This window comes from Salvelinus sp. IW2-2015, linkage group LG20 (assembly GCF_002910315.2).
Source record: "Salvelinus sp. IW2-2015 linkage group LG20, ASM291031v2, whole genome shotgun sequence".
In the NCBI taxonomy this organism is placed as follows: domain Eukaryota; kingdom Metazoa; phylum Chordata; class Actinopteri; order Salmoniformes; family Salmonidae; genus Salvelinus; species Salvelinus sp. IW2-2015.
In genome coordinates, this window is record NC_036860.1 from 60,764,391 (window position 1) to 60,775,710 (window position 11,320).

The 11,320-nt window shown below is 41.7% G+C and overlaps 1 protein-coding gene across 1 annotated transcript in view; it reads left to right on the forward strand.

The window, feature by feature from the left end:
• Positions 1–11,320, forward strand: part of LOC111981710 (alpha-mannosidase 2-like) — a 60,716-nt gene that overhangs the window by 23,997 nt on the left and 25,399 nt on the right. The window contains exons 10-13 of the mRNA XM_024013111.1: positions 8,953–9,138; positions 9,385–9,499; positions 10,032–10,099; positions 10,308–10,473. Coding sequence (XP_023868879.1) covers positions 8,953–9,138; positions 9,385–9,499; positions 10,032–10,099; positions 10,308–10,473 — 535 coding nt within the window. The remainder of the gene's footprint in view (positions 1–8,952; positions 9,139–9,384; positions 9,500–10,031; positions 10,100–10,307; positions 10,474–11,320) is intronic.

The window sequence follows — 11,320 nt, forward strand, 5'->3', positions numbered from 1 at the left end:
ACATTGTAGAGTTATGTGCATCCTTTCAAGCTCACCCTTCTCATTAACCTGTGGTGAGTTATTCACCATTTTAAAAGTTTTATATGTAAGATGGCTGAATAAAGAGCAAAATTATTGATAATTATTATATTATTATTTGTGCCCTGTCCTATAAGAGCTCTTTGTCACTTCCCACGAGCTGGGTTGTGACAAAAACTCACACTCATTCTTATGTTTAATAAATGTATTGTATAGTGTGTGTGTGGCAGGCGTACAATGATTGCAAAAAACAACATTTGAGAGTACGCTGACCCTGGTGCTAGAGGGGTATGCAGCTGGAGGTTGAATGTTTGAAGGGGTACGGGACTATAACAAGTTTGGGAACCACTGCGCTAGAGCATTAGTGAGGTTGGGCACTGATGTTAGCTGATTAGGCCTGGCTCGCAGTTGGCGTTCAAACTCATCCCAATGGTGTTCGATGGGGTTGAGGTCAGGGCTCTGTGCAGGCCAGTCAAGTTCTTCCATACCGATCTTGACAAACCTTTTCTGTATTGACCTCGCTTTGTGCAGGGGGCATTGCTATGCTGAAACAGGAAAGAGCCTTCCCCAAACTGTTGCCACAAAGTTGAACCTACCACTTCACGGCTGAGCCGTTGTTGCTCCTAGACATTTCCACCTCACAATAACAGCAATAACACAATAACATCCTATGACGGTGCCACGTTGAAAGTCACTGAGCTCTTCAGTACGGGCCATTCTAATGCCAATGTTTGTCAATGAAGATTACATAGCTGTGTGCTCGATTTTATACACCTGTCAGCAATGGATCTGACTGAAATAGCCGAATTCACTAATTTGAACGGGGGTCCACATACTTTTGGCCATGTAGTGTAGGTGCACAGGTCGAGAGAAATGTGACAGACATTGACACAATCAATACTGCCTTGCACAATCTTACCTGCATCTAGCTGATCTAGGGTGTAATCATTAGTCCAACAGTTGCAAACGAGAGTTTCTATTGGACAAATTCAGGTATTTTTATCCCCGTTTTGTTCCATTTGCTTCCATTTAAGATTTTTTTTWAAACAGAATCAGCGGAATGAAGACACTGATCATACGCAAACACAGTTCATAGCAGACACATTCAAACAGCATGATCCTTTTGATCGTTGAATAATTCCTTCTCACATCTACGCGTTCTCCTCCTCTCACCTTTTCCTTTCGCTTGTGGACTTCAGTGCACAACACATCAGCTGTCTGTAACCAGGCGAAAATACCTTTCCAAGCCAAATCTTCATATCATAACCGCTACACACAGCCTACATCGTTGTAACCATATTAGCTAACGTCAAGTCAACATAGCTACCCGAACTAAAGTGTTTGTAAACCCGCTACAATCATGCAGTACAGTGTACTGTTAGCAAGCAGTTTAGCAGTTTCACTGGCGGGCCCCGGTGGCAATAAATTAATCAAACCAAGAGCTTACATTGACTTAGAATAGTTCCAGTGTTGGATAGCCATAGCCAGCTAGGTAACATTAAATCTCTCTCTGTTGGAGTAGGCTAAACTCTAGCTGCATTTGCTAGCTAAATAAGTGAAAGTGAAAGAAATATGAAATATAGCTAGCTCTCTCTCTCTCGCTCGCTTCTCCTTCATTTTTGAATAAAATAATTAGTTCAAAGCGGTTCGACTATTGTCTTTCGCTCTCTTTGAGTCAACTACTCACCACATGTTATGCACTGCAGTGATAGCTAGCTGTAGCTTATGCTTTCAGTACTAGATTCATTCTCTGATCCTTTGATTGGGTGGACAACATGTCAGTTCATGCTGCAAGAGCTCTGATAGGCTGGAGGACGTCCTCCGGAAGTTGTCATAATTACTGTTTAAGTCTATGGAACGGGGTGAGATCCACGAGCCTCCAAGGTTTTGTGTTGAAGTCAATGTACCCAGAGGAGGACGGAATCTAGCTGTCCTCCGCCTACACCATGGTGCTACCCATGGTAGAAGGTCTACTGTTGAGTCTACTGTAGACCTTCTTTGCTGCAAAACAGTGTGTTTTAATCAATTATTTGGTGACGTGAATATATTTAATATGGTATTATCTAAGAAGGATAACTTTTTTAATGTTTCACTTTTTATTTTTATGAAGTTCACTGAGGATGGTCCTCCCTTTCCTTCTTTGAGGAGCCTCCACTGATATATATATATATATATATATATATATATATATATATATATATATACACTAACATTCAAAGTTTTGGGTCACTTAGAAATGTCCTTGTTTTTGAAAGAAAAGCTATTTTTTTGTCCATTAAAATAACATCAAATTGATCAGAAATACAGTGTAGAAATTGTTAATGACCATTATCAACAACCATCACTCCTGTGTTCCAATGGCACGTTGTGTTAGCTAATCCAAGTTCATAATTTTAAAAGGCTAATTGATCATAAGAAAACCCTTTTGCAATTATGTTAGCACAGCTGAAAACTGTTCTGATTAAATAATCAATAAAACTGGCCTTCTTTAGACAAGTTGAGTATCTGGAGCGTCAGCGTTTGTGGGTTCGATTACAGGCTCAAAATGTCCAGAAACAAAGAACTTTCTTCTGAAACTCGTCAGTCTATTCTTGTTCTGAGAAATGAAGGCTATTCCATGTGACAAATTGCCAAGAAACTGAAGATCTCGTACAACGCTGTGTACTACTCCCTTCACAGAACAGCGCAAACTGGCTCTAACCAGAATAGAAAGAGGAGTGGGAGGCTCCGGTGCACAACTGAGCAAAAGGACAAGTACAATAGAGTGTCTAGTTTGAGAAACAGACGCCTCACAAGTCCTCAACTGGCAGCTTCATTAAATAGTACAAGCAAAACAACAGTCTCAACGTCAACAGTGAAGAGGTGACCTCAGGATGCTGGCCTTCTAGGCAGAGTTCCTCTGTCTGTGTTCTTTTGCCCATCTTCATCTTTTATTTTTATTGGCCAGTCTGAGATATGGCTTTTTCTTTGCAACTCTGCAGCGATGCTCCCCATCCTACCTGACATAGCTTGAGAGGATCTGTAGAGAAAAATGGGAGAAACTCCCCAAATACAGGTGTGCCGAGCTTGTGGCGTCATACCCAAGAAGACTTGAGGCTGTAATCACTGCCAAAGGTGCTTCAACCAAGTACTGAGTAAAGGGTCTGAATWCTTATGTAAATGTCATAAATCAGTGTAGATGAAGAAGAGGAGACAGGTTAAAGAAGGATGTTTAAGCCTTGAGACAATTTAGACATGGATTGTGTATGTGTGCCATTCAGAGGGTGAATGAGCAAGACAAAATATTTAAGTGCCTTTGAACGGGGTATGGTAGTAGGTGCCAGGCACACCGGTTTGTGTGCGTCAAGAACTGCAACGCTGCTGCGTTTTTCACAGTTTCCTTTGTCTATCAAGAATGATCCACCACCCAAAGGAAATCCAGCCAACTTGACACAACTGTGTGAAGCATTGGAGCTAACATGGAACATGGGCCAGCATCCGTGTGGAACGCTTTCCACATTTTGTTGTGTTACAGCCTGAATTTAAAATTGATTACATTTTGATGTTGTGTCACTGATCTCGACATACCCCACGATGTCAAAGTGGAATTATGTTTTTTATTGAATTTTTTACTAATTAATAAAACACGAAAAGCTGAAATATCTCGAGTCAATAAGTATTCAATCCCTTTGTTATGGCAATTCCAACACAACACATCACTGAGTACCACTCTTCATATTTTCAAGCATGTTGGTGGCTGCATCATGTTATGAGTATGCTTGTCATCAGCAAGGACTATGAGTTTTTTAGGATGAAAAGAAAAAGGAATAGAGCTAAGCACAGGCAAAGACCTAGAGGAAAACCTAGTTTAGTCTACTTTCCCACAGACACTGGGAGACAAATTCACCTTTAAGTAGGACAATAACCTAAATGTCAGACCCTGGCCTTAGTTATCTTTGTTTTCTTTATTATTTTAGTTAGGTCAGGGTGTGACATGGGGGATGTATGTGTTTTTGTATTGTCTAGGGTTTTTGTATGTTTATGGGGCAGTGTTCAGTCTAGGTGTTTGTATGTCTATGGTTGCCTAGATTGGTTCTCAATTAGAGAGCTGTCTATCGTTGTCTATGATTGGGAGCCATATTTAGGCAGCCATAGTCATTAGGTAGGTTGTGGGTGATTGTCTATGTCTATGTGTAAGTTGCCAGTGTCTGCACTTATTGTTTTTATAGCTTCACGTTCGTCTGTTTGTTGTTTTGATTAGTTTGTATAGTGTTCGTTTAGTTTTCGTCTTCATTAAAGAGAAGAATGTATTGTTATCACGCTGCGCCTTGGTCCTCCTCACTTAAATGTTACGACGAACGTGACACTAAAAGACAAGTCCAAATATACACTTGAGTTACTTACCAAGACCACATTGATTGTTCTTGAGTAGCCTAGTTACAGTTTTGACTTAAAATCGTCTTGAAAATCTATAGCAAGACTTGAAAATTGCTGTCTAGCAATGATGAACAACCAACTTGACTGAGGTTGAATCATTTTTTGTATAATAATAGGCAAATATTGTACAATATTGGTTTGCAAAACTCTTAGAGACTTACCCAGAAAGACTCACAGCTGTAATTGCTGATAAAGGTGATTCTAACATGTATTGACTCAGGGGGTTGAATACTTATCTAATCAAAATATATTAGTGTTTTATTTTCCTTTAATTAAAAAAAAGTTTAAATGTTTCTTCCGTTTTGACATTACAGAGGATTGTGTAGATTGTTGTATTTAAAAAAAACTATCCACTATCCATTTTAATGCCACTTTGTAACACAACAAAATGTGGAAAAAGTAATGGTTTGTGATTACTTTCTGAAAGCACTGTATATGCTAATGAGTGAATGAAACAAATGCAAATGTGAATTAACAATTGCTTTAATTGCTTAATTTTTTGTGTGTAGAAGAACAAGCTATAGGATGAAAAATAGCTGCGTTTTGGCACGGATACAGCCGACTAGCCCTAGCTAACACTACCTAGCTAACACTACCTTACAAATCGATACTTGGAGTCAAAGTATTGATAAAATATAGTCCAAAATAATGTTGCGATATGTAACTAACATTTTTCCCCCCCATACCTACTGTCACCTTCCCGGAGGGGGTTAAACCCCCAGCAGGTGCAACCAAGCCAGACAGGTTGAATGGTAGGAGGCAGACCAAGCAGTCTCTGGCCCTGCAGGTTGGGGGTTGTGCATGGGGCTAACTCCCCCACCACATAAACAATAACTTGGCACAGAAACCTTTACTAAAAAGAAACAGACTGGATCAAAGGCAATGACCCAGGGGAGATCTTCTCTCTCCTGTGACTGTGAATGAAGGATAAATGCTAGTGCTAACTAAAAAGGCATTAAAGTCAAGTCTGTCTGGTCAGTGTTTGAGGTTATTAGATGGTGGACCATTAGATTTGCTTTCATTTCTTTCTTCATCAACTGTGTAAAACACTTTGGAGTGAGAACACCAAACTTGAATATTTTATTGGATCGATACTTCAACATTCATCAATATGCAAGAGTAGTTGGTGAGAAACATTTCATGAAAAATTTAAATGAAAGTTTTTAACAATCATATTATTTTAATCAAGACTTTCTAATCAGGCCCAGTTGGAGATATTGAGGTATTGATTTCCTTTGTTTTGACTGTTCAGATAAAGGCATAATCTTTCTGGACCCCTGGTGTGAGACAGTCAAGGGGGTAGGTGCAGGAACTAAGCACACAGAGATGACTGTGGATAAGAGGTGTCTGTCTGTCTGTCTGTCTACCCTGGGTCTCGACCCCGCCCTGTGCAACTGGGTACTGGACTTCCTGACGGGCCGCCCCCAGGTGGTGAGGGTAGGTAACAACATCTCCACCCCGCTGATCCTCAACACTGGGGCCCCACAAGGGTGCGTTCCGAGCCCTCTCCTGTAGTCCCTGTTCACCCACGACTGCGTGGCCATGCACGCCTCCAACTCAATCATCAAGTTTGCGGACGACACTACAGTGATAGGCTTGATTACCAACAACGACGAGACGGCCTACAGGGAGGAGGTGAGGGCCCTCGGAGTGTGGTGTCAGGAAAATAACCTCACACTCAACGTCAACAAAACAAAGGAGATGATTGTGGACTTCAGGAAACAGCAGAGGGAGCATCCCCCTATCCACATCGACTGGACAGTAGTGGAGAGGGTAGTAAGTTTTACGTTCCTCGGCGTACACATCACGGACAAACTGAATTGGTCCACCCACACAGACAGCGTTGGGAAGAAGGCGCATCAGCGTCTCTTCAACCTCAGGAGGCTGAAGAAATTCGGCTTGTCACCAAAAGCACTCACAAACTCCTACAGATGCACAATCGAGAGCATCCTGTCGGGCTGTGTCACCGCCTGGTACGGCAACTGCTCCGCCCACAACCGTAAGGCTCTCCAGAGGGTAGTGAGATCTGCACAACGCATCACCGGGGGCAAACTACCTGCCCTCCAGGACACCTACACCACCCGATGTCACAGGAAGACCATAAAGATCATCAAGGACAACAACCACCCGAGCCACTGCCTGTTCACCCCCATCTCCAGAAGGCGAGGTCAGTACAGGTGCATCAAAGCAGGGACCGAGAGACTGAAAAGCAGCTTCTATCTCAACCATCAGACTGTTAAACAGCCACCACTAACATTTAGTGGCTGCTGCCAACATACTGACTCAACTCCAGCCACTTTAATAATGGGAATTTATGGAAATTTATGTAAAAATGTATCACTAGCCACTTTAAACAATGCCACTTAATATAATGTTTACATACCCTACATTACTCATCGCATATGTATATGTATATACTGTACTCTATACCATCTACTGCATCTTGCCTATGCCGTTCTGTACCATCACTCATTCATATATCTTTATGTACATATTCTTATCCCTTTACACTTGTGTGTGTATAAGGTAGTAGTTGTGGAATTGTTAGGTTAGATTACTCGTTGTTATTACTGCATTGTCGGAACTAGAAGCACAAGCATTTCGCTACACTCGCATTAACATCTGCTAACCATGTGTATGTGACAAATAAAATTGATTGAGTTGTCTGTCTGTCTGTCTGTCTGTCTGTCTGTCTGTCTGTCTGCTTCTGTCTGTCTGTCTGTCTGTCTCTGTCTGTCTGTCTGTCTGTGTCTGTCTGTGCACCATTGTGTTTGACTCAGTAGTAGAGCAGTAATGAGTGTCTCCTCTCCTGCCCCATGTCCCACTATCTACAAAGCCTTTAACCAGCAGCACAGGCATGGTCCTGGGGCCTCAACACTGGGGTCTCCCCCTCTCCACCACAGACTGTCTGTCTCACTGTGAGCCCCCACAGACAAAGCCCTCATTACAGACCAACCTCCAGACCCCCACATACACACAGCATCTCACACACCATTGCCCAGAGCAGAGAAATACCAAGTGAGAATAGTTCCAGCAGGGAAATACCACGTGAGAAAAGTTTCAGCAGAGAAATACCACGTGAGAAAAGTTTCAGCAGAGAAATACCACGTGAGAAAAGTTTCAGCAGAGAAATACCACGTGAGAAAAGTCGAGGTCTCAAGATTGTCTAAGCGTCTATTGTTATGCTTGAATGGTTCAACTTCATAACATAAAGGAGTTTATGTTAGATTCAGTATACCAACAGATACTGTATGGATGGATTCGTGCATTTTCTTCAAACACATGACTGTATTTGCATTTGATGGTGTCTAAATATAGGAAGGGAAATGGGTAATCACAACAAAGTCGTTAAATTAGTCTTAGTACTCAACCGGTGACTGCTTTCAAGCTGCAAACAAGACTGTGCACAGTATGTGTATAGATGTAGGTCTGCCTGCTCTCCTCCTCAATTCTCTTAAAGAGATGTTCCCTTCAAAGTCATTGTCTTGTTCTGTAAATATATCTTTCTCTGTGAAAGGAGGGAGCACTATTGGCTTTTTACATGGTACGTTTGGGTCAGTCGCCTCAGTGTATTGTTTTATGTGAGAAGCTCTCAAGATGCAGTCAGTGCATTGAAATCCTAAGGCTCCCCAGTCCTGTTCTTGCTCAAAGACTTAGAGATAGGTACATGATTGTCCTTAGATTGATCAAATATTTTTGTGTTAAAACATGATTTTCTTAGAGATCTACCACAAACGAGGTGTTGCTCTGCCATTGTCAATCTAGAACAATCTAGAAGGACACAGTTAGACACATAGGACAAAGTACGGTGATCAAGATGCACAATCAAATATCGAGAGAAAAAGCAGTAAACAAGTAAGTTACACAGCAGTAAAAAACTGGCCTATGACTTTAAGAGTGCTTACATTGATTKTCTCAGTTCCATCCCTCAGCTCTATACCAAAACAAGTGGCAGTGCTTCCACTGGGCTGAAACAATCTTAGAATTAGAAATTGTAACACTGGTTGTCTCTTATTCCCTGATAGCAACTAACAGTTAGTTTCACAAGGCTGGAGCAGTTTAAGAAAAGCCTCATCTGCCAGCTGTTTTCCTTGATACTTTAGGGATAATGAGAAAATCTCTATTTTGTGAGCCAAGCAGCTCATTTTTCATTGTTGCAGCTCGTGGGTTAAATGGGTTCAATAACACAAGCTGAGACTCTGATTGCAATCAAATACTGGAGATTTCCAACTGTAGTCAATCTGAAGTACTTTACTTATCTCTTGGTCCATGATGAACCCCTATATCAACAACTATTTGTCAATTAGTGAACATGGGTCGTGTTCAGGACTGCACAATGTTTTGCAACAGGATTTTAGATTTTTTATTATTGGTCAAATTCAGATTCAAATTACATGGCATCTCACCGTTTAAAACATTTCTCCCTAATGAACACAACCCATGTCTGTCTTTGTCTTAGTGCCATGGAAAGGAAAACTCATGTGAAGAAAATAACTATTCCCTTTGTCTGTCCTTCAGGGCAGCTGAGATCCTTTACTCCCTGACCCTGGCTAATATTCAGAGGTTTAGGAAGCTGAATGATTTCCCAGCTGTGGAGAACAACAGACTGCTCACTGAAGCCAGGAGGAACCTGGGCTTGTTCCAGCATCATGACGCCATCACAGGCACCGGCAAGGACGTGGTAGTGATCGACTACGGTACCAGGTATCACTCTGTTTTATTACTTGTTTTATTTGTTTTCATCGTCTTATTTGATTGGGAGAGATGCAGTGTGACATGGACACACTGATTAATCACGGGTTAAATGGATTGCACTGACATGGTTTAGTGATTATACTGTATTCAGCGTTGGGACGTAGACATTGGTTGAATGAAAGTGAAACACTATTTGACTCTGAGCTTTGACTGCTTTCCTCTGGGCATTTACTAAAAACAATTCTCCCTTCTCAGGTTGTTTCATTCCATTTTGAATTTGAACCAAGTGATTGTCAACTCCGCTCACTGGCTGGTGTTAAAGGACAAAAGTGCATACAGTCACAATCCGTCAAAAGCCTTTCTTCAAATGGTGAGTAAAAATAGCATTGGTGTTTTAATTTCGGTGTTGAAACACGGGTGTTGGTTGTGCATAGCAACATTTTCAGATTAGTAGAGTGATTGTCAAAGGGTGACGGTTGATGCTGGTGGTACAGGGAGTGAAGTGTTTATTTACCATACTCTATCTTCGACAAAATCCCTCAAGCAGGCACAACATCAGGATTTTAATATGCAAATTGCCCCGGCAGGAAGTCACCATCAATTTTCAGAGGAATGTAACCTCTTCCACTTCGTCGTTTTGCTACAGCAGCTGAAAATAGGCTTGATATGAATCTCACTCACCCCAACCTAATGAAATTTGTATTGGGAAGTGAATGAGCCTTAGACGCTTAAATAACTTCTCAATTCCCAAAAGCGGCAGCCAATACCACAACAACAAAATTAAATACATTTTTCAAATGTGTCTCAAAGAATWGAAAATAGTCTGTGGACTGTGTGTTGGTGTAGCTACACCGGATGTGTTATTTTGCAAATCAACTCAATCTCATGCAAATTTCTCTCAGGATGACATCCAGCCTGCTCAAGATGCCCTGCCTCGAAAAACCGTTCTGAAAATCAGCTCACAGCCTAGGTATGTTGCTGTACAAATATTACTCCCTTTTCCCTCACAACATTCTGGCTGATATTATGACCCCGTTCATATTCCAAATATGTCTTAGAAAAAGTATAGGAAGTTATAGTCTGGTCAGGTTGAACAGTTTTGTCTGGATATGTCTGTACTTTCAGACTTATCAGATCAAAACATTAGCAGCTTGTACCAACATATCTTTTCCCCCCAGGTCTGTGGTCATCTACAACCCCACGGAGCAGGACCGCACATCAGTGGTGACCGTGTACGTGAACACGCCCCACGTGTGTGTGATCACGGACCACGGTCAACCCGTCCCCGCTCAGGTTAGCGCGGTCTGGGATGACTCCACCACAGCTTCCACAGAGGCCTTCCAGGTATGAGTGTCTGTTACATTGTTTTGTTATCAATTCTTTTTGTATATCCTTTATTTATCCAGGTAAATCCCCTATATCAATTGTTTTTATTAAGCTTCAAATTCAGATACATTCATGAATGATAATACGAGTATCAGGTACTATCAGGCAGTATCAGGTAATGTCAGGCAGGCAGTATCAAGTATTATCACGCAATATCAGGTAATATCAGGCAGTATCAGGTATTATCATGCAGTATCTGGCAGTATCAGGTAGTAAGGCAGGCAGTATCAGGTCATATCAGGCAGTATCTTGACAGTATCAGGTAATGTCAGGCAGGCAGTATCAGGTATTATCAGGCAGTATCAGGTCATAATCATCAGGCAGTATCTTTGACAGTATCAGGTAATATCAGGCAGTATCAGGTCATATCAGGCAGTATCTTGACAGTATCAGGTAATGTCAGGCAGGCAGTATCAGGCGTATCAGACAGTATCAGGTCATATCAGGCAGTATCTTGACAGTATCAGGTAATGTCAGGCAGGCAGTATCAGGTATTATCAGGCAGAATCGGGTAGTATCTTGCAGTATCAGGCAGTATCTGGCAGTATCAGGTAGTAAGGCAGGCAGTATCACGCAGAATCAGGTCATATCAGGCAGTATCAGGTAGTATCAGGCAGTATCAGACAGTATCAGGTAGTATCAACAGTATCAGGTAATGTCAGGCAGGCAGTATCAGGTATTATCACGCAGTATCAGGTAATATCAGGCAGTATCAGGTTTAATCATGCGGTATCTGGCAGTATCAGGTAGTAAGGCAGGCAGTATCAGGTAATAGTAAAGACAGTAATTCCGCGCCAGGCTACTT